This window comes from Sminthopsis crassicaudata, chromosome 1 (genome assembly GCF_048593235.1).
Source record: "Sminthopsis crassicaudata isolate SCR6 chromosome 1, ASM4859323v1, whole genome shotgun sequence".
Lineage (NCBI taxonomy): Eukaryota > Metazoa > Chordata > Mammalia > Dasyuromorphia > Dasyuridae > Sminthopsis > Sminthopsis crassicaudata.
Window position 1 is genome coordinate 680,569,668 of NC_133617.1, and position 24,794 is coordinate 680,594,461.

Below are 24,794 nucleotides of genomic sequence, written 5' to 3' on the forward strand. Positions count from 1 at the left end.
GGATAATTTGGAAAAATGAATACAAGGGATAATGTTATAAAAAAAAATTTACTCATGCATATATACTGTGAAAAAAATTATAAATGAAATTTTAAAAAAAGAATTAAAGTTACAAATAACTTTATAATTATATAATTTAAATATAATTTAATATATAAATAACTTAAATATAGATAAATATGTACATATAAATAATTAAATAATTTTATGTATTAAATAATAAAATAAAATTATAAAAATAATTGTTCTTCTAAAAATAATGTCTGCAGATCTCAGCAATGAGAAACACAAGCAAGGACCTTACTCTGCCTACCAGTCGCTATGCTCCTTGTGGTAAGTCTGGCCGTTTGATCTTTGTATTAATTTCCAAGGAGAAAGCTATAGATTGGGCTCTACATTCCCATGACCTAATTGTGATGTGTTCAGGGTAGTAGCAATTTCTTGTTGCAAATGATGTGCTTGGGGTTTTGCACCAAATGATGAGATGGATATAAGCACCAAATTTTGGGAGTTCACAATGGTCATTCTCTTTGTCAGAAGGTTGATTTAAGGGAAGTTACAGACCAATGAAGAGGTATAATAGACACCAGGAAATATAAATATGAAACAAAGTTGGGGGAGCCATAGAGTTAGTAAGGAAAGGGGTTTTAGCAATTAACAATGGAAAAGACAAGTTTCCTAGGAGAACTCACAATTAACCAGGAGAAAGCACTTAATTGACAGGCTAAATCCACAGAGGAATTTAGCACCCTAAAAGATTTAGTTGGCTATAAGGAGAAAGGCACCATGAGGCAAGAGTGGTGCGGTGGACTGACCCAGACGGAATTCAGCAATGGTGGCGGGTGTCACGGACAGATTTACAGGGGAAATTTAATGTCAGGAGTTTGATATAACTTCAGTTTCTGGCTGGACTATAGCAAAGTCTACCCACAACCTCCATATAGGATGGGTCTATAAATTAAACTCATAGTGCCCTTCCCTGCTTCTCTCAGGGAGTAATTTTGTCCACATTTCAGACTTTCTTTGCCAACCCCACCTAGTAACCCAGGACCTGGTCAACTGTAGTTCAAAATTGTAGATCTTTCATACATTTTCAGAAAGAAAAAACTCTCAAAGAGATTTGGGACATTTTCTTTATTTCAATACTTATACACATGAGAAATGAAAAAAGAAACAGCAAATTTTATACAGTTGTCTTATATAAACAAAAGAAAAATGAGGTCATCTGAAGGTATATTGATATACCAATGGTTGTTTGCTAGATCCTTAAAGTTTAATTTCTTTTCCCAAAAAGAATCATACTCCTACATCTGGAAAGAATTTTATAGATAATATAGCACAACCTCACCATTTTTCAACTGAGGAAGCCAAGGTCCAAAGAGACAAATCCACTCTGGAGTAATAAAATATTACCTTATTTCACAGATAGTGTCACTCAACTCCTGTACGCCAGGCTTGGTTGTACCATGCAGCCTTCCTTTCTATCATTTAACATATTTCTGTCCTTATATTTGATGTCCTATTCCATCTTTATATGAAAATAGTTCACATTTTTATATAATTTGACAATTTCCAAAGTGCTTTCTCTCTCTCTCTCTCTCTCTCTCTCTCTCTCTCTCTCTCTCTCTCTCTCTCTCTCTCTCTCTCTCTCTCTCTCTTTTTTTTTTTTCTGAGCCAATTGGGATTAAATGACTAGCCACACGATTTGAGCTTAGGTCCTCCAGACTTCAGGACTGGTGCTCTATCCCCTGCACCACCAAGGTGCCCCTAAAGTGCTTTTCTCACAAGTATTCCATTAAGTTGGTAGTACAAGTAGTTGTTTTTTGTTCTTTGTTCTCTAAAGAAAACCATGACATGCAAGTGAATTGGATTTAAGTAAGGGTGGGCTATGCAAGGTCACCAGTCTCAGTTTCTTCTCTGGAGCCATCTGACTCCACTGGCAAGATATAGTCCAGTACAGGAATGGCCCCGAATGAAGTGGGACACCTTGGCCTTTTTAAGCTAAGATCTTTAATTGATCTCAGTTTGACCAAGGCTGCACCCATTCAGTGATTAAGGTTAGGTAGCAATTGAGGCAAAGAATCTCCGTTTTCACCTAGTCCAAAAAAAAAAAGAAAAAGAACAAAATCTAAAAAAATAAATCTGGAAGGAGAAACCTCTCTAGGTTTCTAGCCCAAACAGAAGTGACCTAAACAATGACCACTTGGGACTTGGTTTTGGTTTATTCTCAATTTAGAGATTAGGAAACTGAGCCTCAAGGAAATTTAAGGGAATTGGCTATCATTTCATAGAATAGCTGAAATAGTGGACAATTATATAGTATTTTAAAATTTTAATTTAAGCCTCCTAAGAACCTGTATGGTATTATATGCCACAGGCATTTGTTAAACACCTATTCTAATCGATATTCAAAGAAAGGTAAAAGAGAGTCCTTGCTCTCAGATTTTAGTTATTATAAGTGGTAAAATGAAAATTCATAGAGGTAAATGAAATTACCTGTATTCACATAGAATTCTAACAATTATTGGACTTAAAGTGATAGTTAGCATCTGTTATTTCTAAATGGGATATAAGAAATAAAAGAACTGAATGGTTTTCTTTACTCTTTTCCCCGACTCTTAAATCCCTTTCTTCTGATAGAAAAAGGAAATAAAAAAATAAGAGAAGACTGATTGGAAGTAGAGGAAAGAAAAGAGGAGAAGATGGAAATAGTGATAGAGGAATTATAGAATGTATTCTGGAACAGCTTTCTTTGGCCATCTTGCATCCATCTTTTATTTTCTTGAATGAAGAAAAAAAATCATTATTTATAGGAAGCTTATTTTCTTATAAAATGAGAGGGTTAGTCTATAAGTCTAAGAATCCTCCTAGCTCTAGAGCTATGATTTCTCTGAAGAAAAAAAAAAATCTAAGAAATCTTTGACTTAACAAGCAACTTTAGTAGCCTACTGTAATTTTAGATAACTTCACTTTAAGCAGTATTATACCAGACTTGTTGATTTCCCTTTTTAAAACCCTAGATGCTATGATTATGTGAGATTTGATTAAGTGGCTTAAGAAAATGTGCTTAAATAAATATTTCTTAAATTAGTAAAGAATATTTACCAAATGGCTAATGGATAGAGATTTTTTGATTATGTTCAGTGATAGTAGTGAATCATTTAAAGAGAGTATTCCAAAAAACCTTAATGCATTTTTAGGCTGTAAGTAGTTACTAACTAAATATTTCATTCTATGTTTGACAAAATACATACCATTAGTAAGTACATTACATAATTATCAACTACATTCTTCTAGTTCCCTTTGTGGTCAATTGGGCTTAAAACAAGTACAGGTTGTTGGGGTGAAAAGGTAAATCTACCTCTAATGAAATCCTTACTCTAGGCCCGATTAAAATGGTATTCATGAGCTAGCTGTTTTCTGCATTTGAATTGATTTCTCCTTTAAAAAAAAAAAAAAAATTGGGAGGAAGGGGGAAAAGGCTTACTTTCTAGATTACTTACTAAGTTATCAATGAAAATGGAATAAGTTCTTATTGATTAAGTATTTATGTGGCAAATGTTAAATGCTAGGTTCTAAAGGTATAAATACAAAAAAAGAAAAAAAAAAAGAAACAATCTCTCTAGCTTACAACAATATACTCAACAACTGGTATTCTTTTGCTTGAAGCCCTTCATTTAGGAGGAACCTATTAACTCCCATGGCAGTCTACTGACTTTCTTTAGAAAACTTTTCCTTACATATACAAAAATTCTTTACAACTAGATTCTACCTATTCCTAGTCCTAGACTATGGGATTAAACAAAACAGGTATATTCCCTTTTTGAGGTGACAGTTCTTCAAATACTCTAAATACTTCCAGAAAACTATCACTTCCCCCCTTAAGTTGTCTCATGGAAAGCAACAATCTGTTGCCTCTCCTAACACATAATGCCAGTCAGAAATGACCTTCATTTTAATTCTTAGCTTTACTCCCTTTGTCCCTCTTGCCCTCTTTCCCCTTCCCCACTAATCCTTCCAATGACCACATTCCAACCCAAAGATAAAAAAGAGCACCCCTTAGCCAGAACTCCTATTTTTTTTTTTATAAATCTCTGAATTTTAACTTATTTAATTAAAGTAATTCAGTTAATCAGTAAGTATTATATACCTACTATGTACCAAAGTAATTGCTGGGCACTGGGAATACATGCACAAAGAAAAACAATCAGTATTTATAGGGAGTTTACATTTTAATGAAAGATAAGATACCTATAAATACATACAAAATAACTATAGTTAATAATTATAATAGCTAACATTTATATAGTCCCTATTATATGCCAAGCATTGTGCCAAGAGAGTTAAAAATTGTCTGGTTTGATCCTCATAAAAACCTGGGGAGATAGGTACTTTTATTACCCCCGTTTTATATTTGAAGAAATTGAGGCAAGCAGAGGTAAATGATTGCCAGGCTAATAACAGCTGGATTTGACCCCAAGGCCACCTAGCTGAAGACTTTTTATGGATTAGAAAAGTGATGCTTAGATAATAAAAGATGGTTTATCTCTTTGAGTTTAGTCTTGAACAATTGGTAGGATTTCAAAATGTTAAAAGGTTGACAAGAGGATATTCTGGTTTGGAAATATGAGAAAAAGCAGAAAATTTAGGGACTTTTTGAATGAGCAACAAATAGTCCCATTTTGGCTAAAACATAGGGTAAGTATAGAGGAATGGGAGGAAATATTAAGGCTCCTCTATTTTAGTATTTTCTATTTAAATGTCCTTGAACTTTGAGTTTTTCAAATCTCAGATGATCTATAGACCCAAATTTTCTAGGGCTTTAAGAAAAATAAATTAATTGAAAGAAATGTTAAAGGTTATCTTAATGCTTCCAGTTATTTGTCCTTATCGGTAAGACACTTGTTTTTTAGAAATATATCTCATATATAATTTGTGGTTCAGTTGTATTCTGCTTTTACGGAAGAAAATCATAAAAATTTGACAATAAGTCTAAGGGAACCAAAATAATTATTTTTAAAGAACTTTTAAATTTCCTATATATTTGAAAATGAGGTGGGAGAAAAGAGGTATTTGATGCTTGGTATAGGGTGTAATTTATTTTACTTAAATATTACAGTCAACATTAAGGTTTTAGAATTAGTAGTTCTACAGACCTAATTTGTAGATTTCCATTTCTTTTTGTTTTTTTGTTTTTTTAACTCATGCAAAAAAATGCCAAATATCTACTCTTTATAAGGGATTGTGCTAGGCATTAGGAATGTTAAAATAAAAATTGATATTTCCTTTGTCTAGTTGGTGAATAAAATAAGTGTTCACAACCATTGTGTAAATTAAAACAAGAATAAATACATGAGAAGTCAGACAATTTCATGTAAGTTTAGCATCTACTAGATGTAGTCACCTCAGAGACAGTGCAATACATTTTATAAACCAATATGAAACTAATTAGTAGATACCAATAATTACATTTATGCCTAATTTCAGTATTTTATTTGTAGATTGGTATTATCATCTTCCATTGAAAAGATCTGAGAAATCCTCAGAAATTGTACTTCCTCCAACATCTCAGATTCCAGGTCTGAGTGAACTTGCAGAACCACATAATGAGATTACATTTGGCTCCAGAAGAAACTGGATAAAAGACTCCGATTCAGAATACGTCAAACTTGCAAAACAAGGCGGCAGACCTGGTGAATAAGTTCATGTGCTTTTTATTTTGTTTCCTTTTGGGGATTTTATTTTTTATGAATTGTGATGAAGAGACAATAAAAAGGGAAAATTGTTTTTAGTTAGTTTCTTTAATATAAATGTTTGCATCTCTCAAAAAGTTTTATTTTGTATTTTGGGAAGGCAGTACACAGCATTAGGTATGCTGTCAGGATCATATTGACTTGAAAATCTAAGTTTAATATTTTTTATGAGATAGCATGGCATAGATCTAGAATCTAAAAGACCTGGGTTCAGATTTTATTTCTAGTGCTAAGCATGTGACCTTGGACAAGGCATGTTTCCCAGCCAATTCCCTAATCTATTTTTAAAAAACATTTTTATTTAAAGTTTTGAGTTCCAAATTATATCCTTTCCTTCTTCCTGAGATGGAAAACAGAGATAATTTATACATGTTCAATTATGTAAAACATTTTCATATTAGTCATTTTGTACAAGAATATTTGAATTAAAAAAAAGACAAGTTAAAAAAAAAACAGCATGCTTCAGTCTGTATCCAATCAATATCATTACTTTCTCTGGAAGTGTATAGTATGCTTCATCATTAGTCTTTTGGGATTGTCTTAGATCATTGTATTGCTGAGAAAAGTTATTTATAGTTTCTCATCAAATAATATTGCTGTTACTGTGTACAAAATTCCACTGATGTGTTCATTTCACTTTGATCAGTTCATATAAGTTCTTCCAGGTTTTTTTTGAAAATTATCTTGCTTGTAATTTCTTATAAACTGATAATAATCCATTATAACCATATGGTACAATTTGTTTAGCCATTCCTCAATTGATGGACATCCCTTTGATTTCTAGTTTTTAACCACCTCAAAAACAGCTGCTATAAATATTGTTGTACAATTAGATCCTCCCCCCCCTCCCTTTTTGATGCCTTTGGGATATATCCCCCTAGGATTGTTCTAAATCAAAGGAGGATTGGTGACCTGCCTCAGTAGTGGAAATCTGACACCTGGATTTCAGTAAGGTTGAAAAATCCTAGTTCCTTCCATTGTTTTTGAGAGTCTATTGAATGACATTTAAAGTTGTTTGTAATTCATCTTGATATTTAAGTTACCATATGCTCACACATTATGTGTGTGTGTCCTCTGAATAGGATTATTATTGAGTGCTTTTAATGTAATCTTGTCGGTTTTGTAGAGAAAATATTTTAAAGAAATTATTTTTATTGTTTTTATATCATATTCATTTACAACGTAAGCCACCCTCTCTTGCCATCCCACAGAGCCAAGCCTTATAACAGAAAACAAAAGAGGGAAAAAAGTCTCACAAAAACAAATCAACATATCAATCAAGAACAAGAGTATTCATGGGTCCTCCATCCCCTTTCAAAGAGAGAATATGCCATGCCAGACCTCTTCTTCAAAATCAAAACAATACTGTGTAACTATAATAGAGTCCAAACCATAATTGAAAAGATTCCTTATCATTCTGTGACTGATAAAGAAGTCATCTAGCTTCTGTTTATAGACCTTCAAGGAGGGGGGAGGAAGGGGGAGGGACAGACTACCTCATAAACAATTTATTCCACTTTTGGGTAGCTTTAATTGTTGGGAATTTCTTCCTAACATCAAATCTTTAATTTGCTTCTTTTGAAATTTCCACACACTTATTGTTTCTGGTTTTGCTCTCTGGGGTCACATAGAACAAGACTTCTTCCTTGCCCCTCCCAAGTCTTATTGTAACCAGGCTAACCATGTCCAACTTCTTCATTTGAGACTCCAGATCCTTGGCTGCTTCCTCTGGGTAATATCCACATTTCCCACATCCTTCTTAAATTGAATTGAGGGCCTTACACTAAACACTATTCTCTTGTTGAAGCCAGTATACAGTGGGACCCTGAATCAGTCAGTATTTATTACATGTCCCTTGTGTAGCAGATACATGTTGGGAGACATGGAATGGCAAAAGCTTGTTCCTGCCTTCAAGGAACTCACAGTCGATAGGGGAAGCAACAGGCAAAAACTGTATAGAAACAAGAAATTTACAAACTAAATTTCAAAGTCAACAGAAGGAAGGCTTTAGAAATAAGGAGGATCAGAAAAGGCTTCCTGCAGAAGGTGGGATTTTAGTTGGGGTTTGAAGGAGTCCAGGACATGGAGATAAGGAGGCAGAACATTTCAATTAGCGACAATTCCCAGAATCAAGAGATAAGAGTGTCTTGTTTCAGGAACAGCAAAGAGGTCAGTGTCACTAGATCCCAGAATACATGGGGGAGTAAGAAAGTGGGACAAATGGAGGGTGCTTACAAAGGACCTTGAATACTAGAGAATTTTCTATTCTGGAGGTAATATTAAGCAGTAGGGTTTATTGATTGGGGATAGGGATGGTACAACATAGTTAGGAAGATTATTTTGGAGTGGGAGATTTTTGGCAGGGTTACCAACCAGCAGGCATGAAACGAAGGGACCTTCACTAGGGTACAGGATGTCCCAAGAGGAAAGAGCTACATAAGAGATGTTTTCAAAGTGGTCATGATAGAACTTACAATTGATGGATTATAAGGAGTTAGGTAAGAAAGTAAGGGGCCAAGTATGTCACCTAGGTTTTGAGCCTGGGAGGATACTGACCCTCCAAATAATCATAGGGAAGTTAAGAATAGAGAGGGATTGGGGCTGCTAGATGGCAGAGTGGATAGAGTACCAGCCCTGAAGTCAGGAGGACTGACCTGAGTTCAGTTTGGCCTTAGGCACTTAACACTGTGTGACCCTAGGCAAGTCACTTAACCCTAATTGCCTCAGCAAAAAAGAAGAGGAGGAGGAGGGATTGAAAAGAAAGATTTTTGATATTTTGCTTTTTTTCAATTTTTGACATTTTTAACTTTAAAATGTCTATAGTACATTCAATTAAAAATGTCCAATAGGTTCCTAAAGATGTGAGATTAGAATTATCAGAGAAGGTAGATCTAGATACATTGATTTGAGAATCAAATAGATAACTCTGAATCCATGGGAGATGATGAAATCATTAGATAAGATAGTATATTAGGAGAGAAATTATTTGTTGTTGGGTGGTGGTTGTTTATCCTTGTTCTTGAAGAGGACCAGTGACAGCAGGAAGTGGATGCCATACCATGCAAGTAAATTAGATATAAGTGAGAGAGATATTTGCAAGGTTTCCTATCTCACTTTCCCTTCCAGAACTATCTGGGTCCAGTGACAAACTAAAGATCATATGACTGGAAGTGGACTTTGAATGTAGTGGGAGACTTTGTCCTTTTTAAGCTAAGCCCTTTCCCAGGTCTCAGACTGTCTAAGGCAATGCCTCTTCAGTGATTAAGGATAGATAAGAAATGAAACAAAAGGAGGAAAAAAAGACATCTTTTTATCTAGACCAAAACCAAAAAGTCATTCTGAGAGGTAGATAAATCTTAGGATTTCTGGCCAGAATAGAAACAATTGCTCTTTACACTCATTCTGAGCCAACAAAACCCAAACTATGACCAAGTGAGACTTGGGTTGGGATCTATTGATGTCCAATTGGTGAAAGCCAGGGTGAATTGAGTGTAAGGCATGGTTCTTAATAGAAGAAATCTTAATTGTAAACCCCCAGATGTCTTGTGAGGTTTAAGGGATCAACATTTTTATTTCTTTGGGCACCTGCAGGTAAGAGTGTAATTCCCTATTTGAAAAATGGAGAGGAAAGAAGGAAGGAAATTAGAATGGAAGGAAGAAGGGAAAAAAAAAGAAGGAAGGAGCCTTGTCCAACGGGAACTGGCCATTTGGGTTCCTAGTGGGACAGCTCACAGATTGCTGTCTCTTTTGTTTTTAAAAAGAACTGATGACATTCAGAAAGAGGACTATGGGGACCGAATGTGGATCACAACATAGTATTTTCACCTTTTTTGTTGTTGTTTGCTTTTTGTTTTCTTTTTTCCCTTTTTGATCTGATTTTTCTTGTGCAGAATGATAAATGTGGAAATACATATAGAAGAATTGTACTTCATTTAACATATATTGGATTACTTACTGTCTAGGAGAGGGGATGGGGAGAAGGGAGGGGAAAATTTGGAACAAGTTTTTACAAGGATGAATGCTGAAAACTCTTTGTTTATATTTAGAAAATAAAAGGCTCTTATTTAAAAAAAACTGATGACATCAGAAAGGTAATATCATGACTTGCAAGTGAATTGAATTTAAGTGAGTGGCAAGAGATATATCAGGAGGACTATAGATGGCCCTGGATGTAATTGGAAAAGTAAGCCCTTGGATGAAATTGATGTTGGATGAAATTCCAACAAAAAAGAGTGAAAAAGTGTGATCCTATAGATAAAAGGAGAACCAGTAGAGAAGAGTACATGAAAATATATAGAGAAGAGATTGCCAAAGAGAAGAGAGTTATCAGCATTGTCAAAAGCTCCAATGACAATTGATTGTGGCCAGATATACTTCAGAGTTCATAAAAGGGGAAGTGAAATAGTTGTGGGTTGTAGAGGGCCACAGATATTGGGGAACTCTGAGAAAAGCATACTTGAAGCAAACAGCTGGGTGTTAATTCAGTGTGATTGATGAGATAATGGTTCTCTAGTTCACATATATTTAGTACTTAGTATAGTGATGTAATGGTTCTATAGTACATTCAATTAAAAATGTCCAATAGGTTCCTAAAGATGTGAGATTAGAATTATCAGAGAAGGTAGATCTAGATACATTGATTTGAGCATCAAATAGATAACTCTGAATCCATGGGAGATGATGAAATCATTAGATAAGATAGTATATTAGGAGAGAAATTATTTGTTGTTGGGTGGTGGTTGTTTGTCCTTGTTCTTGAAGAGGACCAATGACAGCAGGAAGTGGATGCCATACTTGAATCCAATCATATTTTGCTTATTATTTTCCTTGTGTATTTTTGGACTATACCTATGGGTAATTAGGCAAGATACCAGTTATTGTATGCTATTTCAGGGTTGAATAATATGTAACAATGGCTTTTTTAACTCTTCCCACTTTTGACCCCTTTTCACCCAAGAAAAAAATAGGCATACAAATCAAACATTTAAATCATAATTTTACTCCTCCTCCTACATTCAATTATGAAACCCCATATGGGATCTCAAACTATACAGTTTAAGAAGCTGAGTTACATAACATATGAAAGAGAAATGTGCTTGGTTTAGCCAAGTAAAACAATACTGTTTTATATCTAGATATGTCTTACTAAAAAGCCTAAAGGAAAGTTTCTGAAATCTGTTTTAGGGAGCGTTATTTTGTTATTTCTTTGCATTTTATTATTCAAGAATTATTTTGTGAGAAGTTTTTAAGAAAAATTATGTTAGGTGGTTTAAATCTTTGCTTTCTCATTAACTTTAAATGACTTAATATTTATTAAGATCTTTGAAATAAAAATATTTTCTATTAACCATTACACTATTATCTGTTTCTTGTGTAAAGATTTACACTAGGTTTTCTTTTAAATCTTCTCACTTTTGATTTAACTTTTTCATATTTGCAATTTGAATTCCTGAATTGAATAATCTGAATTGGATATAATCAAAAGATGTGAGCATTTTTGAGGTTTCTTGGAACCGGCCCCTAGGTGGCATAGTGGATACAGTGTTGGCCCTCTTGTCAGGAAGAAAGCCTTAAGTTCTACTCCAGATATGTTGTTGGCTGTGTTACCTGGGCAAGCCACTTGATATTTATCTTCCTTAGTTTCCTCATTTATAAAATGGGGATGATAACGTGCGCCTTACATGGTAGTTAAGGTTGATACATAGTTAAAAGGATAACTGAGATAACCCTAAAACATTGTATAAATACTAGCAGTTATCTTAAAAGTTGCTTCATCATTAATTGTATATGGTATTTGGTGTTATTCTTCACTGAAAATTACAGATAGCCTCTAATCACTTTTCACTGTTCCTGAATTACAGAAAGCACCATACAGAGTGTTCACTTTACACTTCATTGTACAGAGAACAGTACACAGCTTTTAAGTTTTCTCTTGGCCTTCTGAAAAGTACATCTTTAGTTACTTGTAATTCAATGTAGAATAGTTTATCACTTATTTCTGCTGTAGAAGAATTTCCTTTGATTCAGGAAAACTCTGAATACCTGAACTATTGATGCATTTAGTTATGAAGCAGCTACCTTCACGACTTGTCAGTGAACAAAACTTATTACCCATCTGCTTTGTGCCCACTACTCTACCACTTGCTGGGAATATGTAACCAAAATGAAATCGTTCCTACCCTCAAAGAACTTACTCCATTGAGGGAGCCAACTTGTACCACAAATATACAAAAGAAATGCGTGGTGATGTGGCTAAAGAGAATAACAACCAAGAGGCTCAAGAAAGTCTTTATATAGGATGAGTTCTGAAAGAAACTAGGAATTCTCAAAGACCAAAATGAAGAGCCAGGACATTCCAAGCTTGAGCAGGTGCTAAAACAAGAAATGGAACATTATACAGAACAACAACAAGGAGACCCCTTTGGTTGAAGAGAACTTAGTAGAGAACTTTGCTGAGCAATGGGGCAGGAAATGTATGATAATTCTGGAAAGATAGGTTGTAGCCAAACCTTTAAATACCAAACAGTGGTTTCAGATCCCGCTCCAGACACTAAAGTTGGCTGTGTAACCCTGGGCAATTCACTGCTTCACTTAAGTTTCCTCATCTGCTAAAATGAGGAAGCTGAACTTGAAAGTTACTTCCAACTCTTAAATCTGTTATCTTTGATCCAAGAGGTGATAAAGAAATCCTGGAGTTATTCTGTGGGGGAGTAGGTCTTTGTTAAATAAAATAGGTAAATAAGTTTTAAAATCTAGTCAGTTTTAATCAATTCTGATATATTACTTACTTAAAATGTAATTATTCAATTAAGATTTTAGAATAATCAGTTCTTAATGTAAATATTGAGAAGAAATAGAAATACCAACAGAAGAAAATTATAACTCAATCTACTTTTTGCATAAATGTTTTGGAAGCTAGCCATATGTTTATGTTTGAAAATAAGTAATAGTCTAACAATTGTTAAAAGGCTATAGATGTAGTTTAGAAAAACAAATGAATTTTATCTTTAAATTTTAACCTTGCCTCTCAGATGTCTTATATCTTCAGTAAATTAGCCAGTTAGTTTATGGAACCTACAAAACATTTTAATGATAAACAGCAGCAAAACAGCCGTCAATTTCAGTTTAGTTTTCTATTGTTAATTGATATAGCCATACCTGTTAGCCAGATATCTTAATAACTATCCTTTGACAATGAGGAAACTTTAATCATGTCTTAATCTTTAAATTAAGATTTATTGCAACATTTTGCTGCTGGTTCAAGAAAAGGATCTCCTGTTGCATATTCTATGCCTGAATGGTATACTCATCACAGTAAACCACCAACAGCTGAACACAGAGGGTAAATATTGCTGAATTTATCTTAAATTTTTGCTTAACCTAGTGGGCAGGGGGAGTTTCTTTACATTTTAATTGAAAGGCAAAATAAAAAGTTCATGGATGCATTCACTACTATTATTAAACATGATTCTGGGACATTTTGTAAAGAAATTTTATTGCTAAGATGCAACAGAGCCTTGAAATTTAGGAGCTTCTATGTGTTCTCACATTCTGCCACTGAAGAATGAATATTAATCCTGAACATTAATCCAATGCTTCATATTCTCTACTTATAGAATGACACTTTTATATACTTACCTAATGTGATACACCCTGTATTGAAGTTATCTGGGTGCCCTAGTGAAAAAGGTATTATATAAATCTAAAATATTCTCAGACTTAATATAGGTCATTTATTTATACAACAAGTTTTTGGCCAAGTTTTTTGGTGTTCCTGGACAGTCTGCCTATGAACCACCAAGTCCCTCCTGCCCAAAGGAGTTCTTATCATATCATATCATATAACAGTTTTTCTTAAAATGTTAGGTCCCACTTTGTTTTTAAACTTCTAGAGGGTCATCCCATATGCAAAAAATAGATGTTGGAAAGAAGATAGACCACACATTGGGGCAAGATAAGGAAGGGAAAAGTGGATTTCAAGTAGTAGAGGCAGAAAAGACAAGAAGGGTGGCATTCATGGAAAGAAAAGACAATTTTCTAACTTTCATTTGAAATTATTAAATCTTTTTTTCCCTGCAGAATACATATATCTTCTATCCCAGACTATATGATTTATGAAGAATTTAACCCTGAACAGGCCAATGGTAACTATGAATCCAAAAGGGGGCCTTTTGATTTTGATATGAAAACAGTTTGGCAGAGGGAAGCTGAGGAGCAGGAAAAGGAGAAAAAAAAGGTGACTCCATCTCAAGCTGGGATTTCGTTGTTCCTGTGCACTTCAGAAACTATTTTAGGAGCTTCAAATGTCACTTAAATGCTATTTAATTTTTTAACATTTTATATTCATTCAACAAAGATGTATGTAAATGGGTCCACCAGATGCTGCCAGCTGTGCTCCATGCTGGAGCTACAAAGCCCAAAAGGAAGAATTTCAATTTCTACTGAAAATCCAGATTGTATAATTTTACTAAACTTAAATTTTTTGGTGAATTTCAAACCCATAATCATGTTCCTTTTTAAAAAATTTCTTTTAAAGCTTGCTTGCTTGAGGGTTTCTTCCTTTGTTCAAAAAAGAGATCTGTTTTTATTATACTTTTAACTAACCAAAACTTGATCTAGGAGAGGACAAAATGATATGTTTGTTTTTATCTATTTAGCACAAAGAAATTACTTTTTTTTCCTTCCAATTCTTAATTTAACAGATCTTTATTACTCACAAGGATTAATTCCTAAAGATGTAAATCTTTTGATAAGAGAATAACTGGAGAATAAGGCAGCCTGTTTAGTAATCTCATTAGCATAAAGTCACACCCTTGCCTTACCTCCAGAATTTTGTCTTTTCACTTGTCCATTAATTAAAGCTCCATTAATTTAAGCTAAGATGCAACTGAGGCTTAACTTGAATATTTCGGAGGAAAAACTTATTAATCCAAGTCCATTTCCACCTGGTAGAATTTCTGGGATACATTCTAATTATGGGGACTGTATACTCCTAATTCTTTCCAGCTGGTAGGATTTTCCAAAGTTTGGGCCTCCTGGCATGGCTTTCAAGAACCAGGATTCCCTTCCTTATCATAATGAGGTATTAAAGAAGGTCTGGTAAATCCACTTTTTCATATAGCACAGATAATATGATTGAAAATAAAAAGATACTCTCCCAAGTTAACAAATAATGAAATTATATTCAGGGAGAGTGACTGACCTTCCATAGGAAATAATCACTCAAAAAGTCAGTAACTACAATTATAACTAAATTTTCAAACTTCTGTATCAAGTTGTCACAGTATGCTGAATTGACAAAGAATTGGACAGTTCTATTAGATGGAGCTTGGATATATAATGATGATATCGTCATTACAAAAATTGTAAAGACAGATAATTATTAGCAAAACATTAAATGCATTTATGATATGTCTCACATTTTGATTCTAGCTACAATAAAAAAGCAAGTGAAAAAAAGACATTTGCCCTGACTCATAGAGGAAGTTAAAATTATAAATAGCAGGGCAGCTAGGTGGCGAAGTGGATAGAACACCAGCCCTGAAGTCAGGAGGACCTGAATTCAAATGTGGCCTCAGACCCTTAACACTTCCTAACTTCCTAGTTGTGTGACCCTGGACGAGTTACTTAGCCCCAGTTGCCTCAGGAAAAAAAAAAAAAAAGTAAATAGGATAAAGGAACAAAGACATTAAAAATATAATAATTAATGAACACTTAATAAATGTATAGAATGTAGTACATTATGAATGAGATTGATGTCCTTAATAGAGAATGATAAGGAAATTAGGGACTTAGGAGATGGGAGATCTCTTAATTCTTTTGTTTGTTTGATTTCTCTAGTGGTTGAATGGTAAGAATTTGATTATCTGGTAGTGAGGCAGGAAGGAAAACATGGAAGAAGAGAAGTTTTTGTGACAAGGGTAGGATAATTACCAAAAACTGAGATGTACCCAAAAGGAACAAGATGATCAGGCAAGGGGAAGAGAGGAAGTTCTGTAATAAGGTGAATCTGATATAAGATTTTTAAAAGCAAGCAGGGTTCTTATTTACTTCTTAGGAAATTGAAAAACCTTAAGAGGAAGGAAGTAGTTGACATAAAAATGATCAAACTTTTAAAAAATGATGCAATAGTTTTGAGAATCTACTAAATGCAGATTGTATTAGGAGTCAGGAGGCCAGAAAATAGCTGGCTGTAGTAATCTAATTGCCTGTCTAGCATCTTGATTATGGCAATGGTTGAAAAGATAAAGGAATTTGGAGAAAATATTTTAATGTATTTAAATAAAATTTCTTGATTTTTGTTTTTATATCTTCTGTATTGGCCATAGAATCTCTCCTCTATACTCATCCAGAAGGCCATTCCTTATAATTTTAGGTGAAAAAATGTAAAAGGAAAGAAAATTCAGCAAAATTAATTCATCAAAAAAAATCTAATGCTATATAAGTGTTTCATACCTGTAGTCCATTACTTCTGCAAGGAACCATGGGGAGCTATCTTCTCATTTCTTTTCTTTATGATCCTAAGTGTCCAATATAACTTTGTTGTTCTTTCCATTTACATTGATAGAGTCATTGTATAATTTGCTTTCCCCTTTTTGCTTATTTCAAAACCACTTTTGCTTCTCTGTATTCATCATTTTTTAAAAAGCAGTCTCATTCTATGGGATTCATGTTACCACTGTTTGCTTAGCCATGCTCTAAATGATGAGCATCATCTTTTTTTCCAGTTCTTTGCTGTTACAAAAAGTGTGGCTACAAATATTTTTGTGTATATGGGGTGTTTCTTTTAGTCATTGATCTTTATGGAATATATGTCTAGCACTGTAATTTCTGGATCTGAGAGTATGGATGTTTTATTAATTTTAATAGTTCTAAATTGCTTTTCAGAATGCTTGGACCAGTTTCTCTATATAACAATATAGGGGGGGCAATTAGGTAGCACAGTGGATAGAGCACCAGTCCTGGAGTCAAGGAGACCTGAGAGCAAATATGGTCTTAGACACTTTCCAGCTGTGTGATCCTCTACAAGTCACATAACCCTAGTTGCACGCATGTGTGTGCACACACACACACACACACACATATTAGTGTGCCTATTTCACAACTATTCCAAAATTGACAATTAAGGGGAAATATTAATGAGAATAGGAATTGACAGTTTAAATATGAGAAGCAATTCCTAATGATACATTGGTTTTACAATAATTTAATGACATTGCCTATTAAAGTGAAGAGGCTAGATACAAGATAGGGACATAGATAGAAAATCAACAGTACATTGAAGAAAGAAGATATAGGCAATTCCTGACTATTACCTTTTTACCTTTAAGAATAGGTTCTCTGAACCTGTAGCACACACACAAATTCTTTTTCTTTCCCATCTGGAAATCCCTTTTCCTTTTCCCTCTTTGACTAGAGCTACACGATCCTCCACAAAAATCACTATGCTATAACATTTAATTCCTCTGTGTTCACAATGAATAAGGAGAAGATTGCTCTTTAGGCAAAGAAGTAGGACCAGGCTTCTGGATGATGAGATATTACCAGTTCTAGGGAGATCAGTGGCTGAAGAAAGAATAGCCAGCGATTAAAAGGGATCTGTCAATGAAGCCTAATTGATTCTCTTCTTCCAACCATTTTCATCTTTGTCTCAGAAAAATGTGTTTTTGAAAAACATTTCATATTTCAACATTGTACAAATGATCAGTGTACAATAACATTGTACAAACACAACTATTGTAATAAAGATACCTAGGTAACATATTTCTTAAATGGACTGATGAAAATATTATTTTATTTTGTATAAAAAATTGTTACCTGCACCATTAAAAAAGTTTTAATATATAACATCAAGGATGAATGAAAAAGCATTTAAGTACTTACTCTGTACAAAGCACTATGCTAATAAAAGTCTAGAGATATAGATATGCTAATAAAAGTCTAGAGATATAGATTGAATATGATAAAACTTATTTATACAAAACCAGTTGCACTGATGGTGTTATATAAATGTATTCTACATTTAGCATCTAAAATGCTTATTGTTTATAAATAAGACTGAATCACTCAAAAGGTACTTGAGTTATTCTAATTAATTATAGATTGGGGAGTGTGATTTACAATACTGCTGTTACTAATTATTACTTGAATGAATCACAAATCTTATCCACTGCCAATTAAATGAGCTATTGGACAACTAATTATTGGTGTATCTTACAACTCATTACTGTATCTCTCTTTCTCTCAAAGAAGAGTACTAAATTTTTTAATGTCTTTTTTCCTTCTGATTCTTTTATATGTTTGACTATATTTTTCTATCCGTAGACATCACTTAAACCCTAAAAATAGTAGGGTTACAGAATTCTCTTGTTCCTAATATAGACAAAATAACCTTTGGCAAACCTATTTTTTAATCCACTCGAAAGAAATTGTATATCATTGTCTTTTATAACCATTCATAAATTCTTCATTTGAAATAGCTGAGGTGTGTTATGTCCTTATATAGATTCAAAATATAGTATTTCAATATCTTCTAATTCAGAATTTGCCCTTTTGGAGGAGTACTTTGGGATTTTCATTCCTGAAATAATATATTATTGTGACCATTGATGGCGTTACAAGTATTGTGTTACAGACAAGACAAACTTCAGTCTCTTACTGTTATTTTCTGAATTTGTTGCACTTACTATGTGGTTTCTGAAAGTCTTTACTAAATTAGTGTTATATGTATTTTTCTTAACACAGGTGAAACTGCCTGCAATTAATTCAAGGTACACAAGCAGAGCAGGATCTTCTGCTGGTTCTAAAGATAATGCAAGGAATAGGTTTTCATTTCCTCCTATGTAAGTCATTAGAGCACTGTTAATTTTCTTTGAATAAACCCTTGAGTCTTGATTCTATCTTTAGCCATTTGTGTGTAATGAAAGAGAGCTATTATTATTGTTTCTTAACAACACCATTCTTAGCATGTCTCTTGACATTGGACTTTTTGCTTTCTTGCTTTTTTATATGCCATTGTTTCTAAATGAAATGCTTAGGAGTCTCCTCCCACAATGCATAATACAATTAGTACTTAAATGCTTGTTGATGAATTGCCACTTATTTCTATACTTTAAAACCTGACTGAAAATGCTCCTAAATATATTATAAGCTATTTGTAAATTATGTGAAAGAGGGAATAGGTGGAATATGGGTGGTGATAAACTTTAGAAAAATATCCTCAGCTTACCCAACTTTGATGGTTTCTTCTCTGGGCCTTCATGGCAATAGCATGTTTCAAACTGGCCATGCCTTCTGAGCCTGTTCAGCTCAGCTTGTCCATGTTCCCTCTTGCCTACTTCAGATGAAGTTTACACAATGCCCTGGGAGTCTTCCTCTCAGTCTCTTGATGTTGTATAAAGGGGCAAATAGCTGTTAATCAATTACCTCTTACTCTTGTAACCAACCCTCCTCCTTTTCTCTTCTTATATATCTCTGGTGATCTTTTATACTCCACTTCTTCTGGGAGACTCTTGCAGTAGCCTATTCATACCCACTTTTTAACTTCTCTATTGCTCTTTGGTTATTCAGAAGTTTAATTCTTCAGAGATTAATAGTTTGAGACTCTTCAGTCACACATCCACACCAGAGGAATGTTGATGTTAAGGAAGAAGCTAGGTATTAGCTAACATTAAAAGCACTACGTTGCCTCCTTTGAGCAATCCAGCCTAATTTCATTTTCTTCTTCAGATCTGGGCCCATTTTACTGTTTATTTAGTATCTACCCAACATATATGTATTAATGAACCACCACCATTCCATTCCACTACATGTCATAATTTGGCTAATTGTCATTCTTCATCTACTTGGTTTTCCCCCTTTGTGGATAAAGTACTCTTTTGAATGAGTAAGAAGGCTCTGTAATGTTCCCAGACTTGAGAGTCAGTACCATTCCTACAAATAGGAACATATGAAGAACCTTACTAGTTAAAGGGAGCGCCTCTTCCCTATGAATCCTACATTGGATATCTGCAACAGTGTCAAATAATTTTGGCAAGCATATTTCACTATATTTAATGTTTTACTTGATATTAAATAACCAGAAGATCATAAAAGTTATGTAGCATTAGATTTTTTTCAAGGAATCTGATGCTTTTACTCTATGTATGAGTGATACCTTGTTGTAGGAAAGCCTTAAAGTTGGAATCAAATGCTCAATCACTAATATAAGCTCAGAGGGATCTTTGTAATCAGTTATGTAATTATAAAAGTGCAGTCTTTTCAAGACCATATCTTGCAACAGGATGCCTTTTCTCTTCTCCTACCTTCATCAAGGAAGATGACCTTAATGCATGGGTAGACTATTCTCATAAAGATTTTGTGCTGACAAGAAGTCAACAATATTTTGTTCTATAAATATTATTTTCTCATATTATGATGTCTTGTTGACTTTGGATGCACGATTAAATCACTTCTGCCAAATCTTTATTTGCCTTTCCAGGTAGAAGTCTATGAACCATCTTTTTATTTATCTGACTTTAGGAATGTTTTGTGATTTGACATTGGAGGGAACAATCACTTAAATGAAGTCATAGGTTCATTTCAGTTATCACATGGGCTATATATTAGGAAGTTTAGCATACACACATATGAATAAAATATTTATATATGTATCTAGCCACATATACACAGTAATATATACATCTGTGTGTACATATACATATATATGTGGACACATGCATATAAACACATATATACATGAAAACACAAACTTTTTGAGGTTGATTTCATGGCGGAGACTGTATTGTCTTTCCCTCAATACTTGGTAGCTTTGACATTAAAGGAAGAGTATAGGACTAGAAGTTTAATATGACCCAGGGTGGCAGTTTTTCTTGTTATTATACTCTTCAGTATACTTTTATATATATTTTTTATACTTGTAAGGAAGCAGTAGGGCATTATGAATAGAAGGCTAGACTTGGAGTATGGAGGGTTTTCATTTACATTGTTTTTTTTTTTTTTAAATCTATGATTCTGACCCTATGATCATTTAAGTCCCTTCATCTCAAGGTCTTGGGTAATTTAGTAAGATGATAAACGTTATGAAAAGGTTACTGATCTTTATAAGTGAAGGGAATTTGCATCCACTAATGAAATGACACATTTTGAATGGAAATAATCTTTAACATTTACTTGGAAATGTCAGTTTACTTGATTTGAAGGAATACATTTCATTGGTGGATATACATTGTTGGAATATTATTTACTTATGCCAGTTTACAGTTATTTGTGGAGAAGTAAGATCTCATAAAACAAAATTGAAAATGTTTTGACAAATAACTTTATCTTCCTTTTTATAAAACATTTTATATGTAGAAAAAAATATTCACTAGCTGTTCTACCTGAAACAGCACAGTCCTTGAAACCTTCATTCAAATAGTAAAGAGGGCCCAAGAGAATCTTCTGCAAGTCTCTACCCTCTAGAAGGACTAAATTGAGTTGAAGAGACTAATAGATAAAATATGACAGTTTAGGATAGGAAGAGAGAAGTCTGACTTACCTTGATAAAATTGTAAAGCTCTTTTTAATGGCCCCAAACTACTTCTTGAAACAAAGGCAAATTTTTATAATGTCAGCATTCTTCTGATGTCATGGTGACTGCAACAAAAGATTCCTTTATACTGTGTTTTCAGATGACCAATAGAAGAAGCACAGGTCCACACTGTCTTGTGCTTACTTAATACTTTGCTAATTTCTTAACATTTGATTTTATGGCAATTAATAATTTATGGCCGATCATCTAAAGTTATTAACCCTAAGTAGGCCTTTATTTTTGTAAGGATGCTTGCTTATCTTACTTAGCCTTTGTCCATCCCACTGTTCCATTCTTTGAAGAAAAGATTTTCTGATGAAGTTAATTGCTAGACTCCCTGATAATAGACATTTTCACCAGTACTGGGTCCAACCAGAATAGGAAGAGCCAGTACATTGGCAAATGATACAAGAGCAGGTTAGCTAGGTGGAATATGAAACTCCTATCTATAGAATACATGTAGAGTAATAGAATCAGCAGATGTATAAGTTAATGTAGTTTTAAAATGTCTTTATAATTTATTATAACATAATCTGAATTAGTACTACTTCATGTTCAAAGAAGAAAAGATTTCTATCAATATTTCCTTTTTAATTTTATATTTATACTTAGATTTGCCTTTTTCTTTCTTTTTTTGAGGCTGGGTCACAAAAACAATGAACCAACAAATTTCACCAAACTAATTAGCAATGGTTATAAGGATGAGTGGTTACAACATCGTGGAGACACAGGAAAAAAATCTCCATCAGTATCTAAAATTTCAGAGGCATCTGAGTCATCTGTGACTACTCCATTGTCTCAAGATCCAGATGTTCCAGAAGATTCTGAGAAGCCTGAAGGTAGAGTATTTTATATTGTGTGATATCTCAAAAGTCTTTGGATAATATTGCTGGTGGCTTTCTGGAGCTTGCTTTTTTTTTGTTATGGAAGGCAATTTATTAATTTTTTAAAGTTTATTTTTCCAAATACATACAAAAATAATTTTTAACATTCACTCTTGCAAAATCTTGTGTTCCAAATTTTTCTCCTTCCCTTCTTCCACACCTTCTCTTAGATAGCAAGCAATCCAATATAAGCTAAACATGTGCAATTTTTCTAAAAATATTTCCAAATTTATCATATTGCACAAGAAAAAGCAGATCAAAAGGGGAAAAAGTAAGCAAACAGCAAAGGTGAAAATACTATGTTTTGATCCACATTCAGTTTCCATAGTTCTTTTTCTGAATGCAGATGGCTCTCTAATACAAGTGTATTAGAATTGCTTTGAATCACCTTATTGCTGAAAAGAGCAAAGTCCATCACAATTGATCACATAATCTTCTTGTTACAATGTTCCCTTGGTTCTATTCACTTCACTCAGCATCATTCATGTAAGTCTTTCCAGGCTTTCCTGAAATCATCCTGCTCATTGTTTCTTATAGAACAATAATATTCCATAGCATTCATATATCATAACTTATTCAGCCTTCCCTAAGTGATAAGCATCCACTCAATTTCCAGTTCCTTGCCACAATAAAAAGGGCTTCTACAAACATTATTGCACTTTTCTATTTTTTATGATTTCTTTAGGATTCAGACCTAATAGAAATATGCTGGCTCAAAGGGCATGTACAGTATATGGCCCTTTGGGCATAGTGGAAGGCAATTTGAACATGCCACTAAATTTCTGAGATTATAATAGGTTAGGTTAGTACCAAATATGCACATTCTTTTTAAATTTCTATCTTCTTTTTGTGTATTGTATCCTCTCATTTAGTTGTAAGCTCCTTTGCATTAGTATTTATCTTTTTTTATGTTATTTGTATTCCCAAATGTTTAGCAGAGTAGTTAGCATATAGTAGATGCTTAAAAAATGTTTATCATATTATATCTATTGATATGTAGGATTCTAAAAATATATTATAGCATACATAATTAGAGTTAGATTGGACAGATTTTGACTTCTTGTCTAAGAATGCTCCAATTTTGTGCAGATTTTAGGCAGTATTTATAAACACGTTATTAAACATAATAGAATTGTCTTCTCATTTAAGAAAATGGACATTATGTTGTAATGGTACTTTTAATTGATTAATATATACTTATCTTTTCATTTCTTTCACTAGATATACCAGTATCTGAATCTGGAGAAACACCAACAGAACTCAAATGAAATCCGTAGCTAATGAGTTTTTTAAAGTGCAAAATGTAATAATATTATGAGCAACTATATTTATAAAACCTTTATTAATACTTTATATTAAACTATATTTTAAAAGATTATCTATCTTGCAGTGAAATTTTACATTCCTGCAATATAGATCATGTATTTTTCTTATTTTGTTAAATTTTTCTGTCTGGTAACATATGGTCAACAAATTAAACTGATCTTTTTGTTACCTCTTTTTCTGCTGAACTGGTGATTTCCCCTCATCATTGATAGCAATTATTTTTCCCCTGCACAATACCTTAGGACATATCAGCTACTGCTCGAACTATTTGGTGGCATTTTTGCTGAAATAGATTTGTTAAGACTCTAATAGCCTCTAGGTGATAGTGTTGAAAGTAAAAGGAACTTAATTTTTAAAAGGTTATAAGATGATGATACAAGTTCTTCTTGATACTTTAGTTCCTTTTAGAAATAATTTTATATGTCTTTTAAAAGTTATATATTCAGACTGTTTAATATATTAAATATTAGAATATTATGCTATTGGTTCTTGTTAAGTAGTTTTTGTTAATTGTATCTGCCTTGAAAGTTATTAAACATTTAATATAACAATGTTATAATGTTCACTTAAGTTAAAGTTTTGTTAATATTTTTCCATACAGTTGAAAATGTAGAATATAAAATATTTAGTACCAGAATACTTATTGAGCAAAATTGTTTTATTTTAACATTGGTGATGTTATTGAAAAGTCTTGCTAGAAAAAAATCTCACAATAATCATATTATCACTCATTTTTATGAAATCTTTAATATTAAGAATTTCATAAATTTCATTTTAAGTAAATTTATGTTAGGATGTACTTCTATAATCTGAATTTGATTCTCAAATAATTTTTAGTTTTCTATATTAAGATGTTAGAAACTAATGATTTTCAAAAGTTATAGTTTTTCTCCAGAATATCATGTACTTCTCATTTGAAATTAAATCTTTGAAATTAATTGCATAAGTGAAGCATTTATTCGCGCCATGACATGACAGTTTGAATTGTTAATATAGTGGGAGACATAAAAATTGAAATATTTTTCAAGAGAATATAAATGAAATAAGTGAGAATTATAATGAGAACATTTGTTTCTATCACCTGAATTTAGAGGTAATGGAGGGAGATACTTTTGTTTCATAATGAGTATGGTCCTTTATTTCTTAAAAATCTTACATTTTTCAATATTTCAAAAAAAAATCTCTGATTTACTGATATAGTTACTCCTTCCATCAACCTAGATCACAAGGACAGTACGCTGTTATGAAAGATGATTGGAT

General features: G+C 33.1%; 1 protein-coding gene across 4 annotated transcripts in view; it reads left to right on the plus strand.

Annotated features, from left to right (window-relative positions):
- Positions 1-24,472, plus strand: part of C1H7orf57 (chromosome 1 C7orf57 homolog) — a 43,999-nt gene extending 19,527 nt beyond the window's left edge. For all 4 annotated transcript variants that reach the window (XM_074283586.1, XM_074283584.1, XM_074283585.1 and 1 more), the window contains exons 2-8: positions 270-333; positions 5,502-5,693; positions 12,987-13,095; positions 13,833-13,989; positions 18,498-18,595; positions 21,964-22,163; positions 23,430-24,472. In XM_074283586.1, coding sequence (XP_074139687.1) covers positions 279-333; positions 5,502-5,693; positions 12,987-13,095; positions 13,833-13,989; positions 18,498-18,595; positions 21,964-22,163; positions 23,430-23,476 — 858 coding nt within the window. In that variant the 5' untranslated portion in view covers positions 270-278 and the 3' untranslated portion in view covers positions 23,477-24,472. The remainder of the gene's footprint in view (positions 1-269; positions 334-5,501; positions 5,694-12,986; positions 13,096-13,832; positions 13,990-18,497; positions 18,596-21,963; positions 22,164-23,429) is intronic.
- The last annotated feature ends 322 nt before the right edge of the window (positions 24,473-24,794 follow it).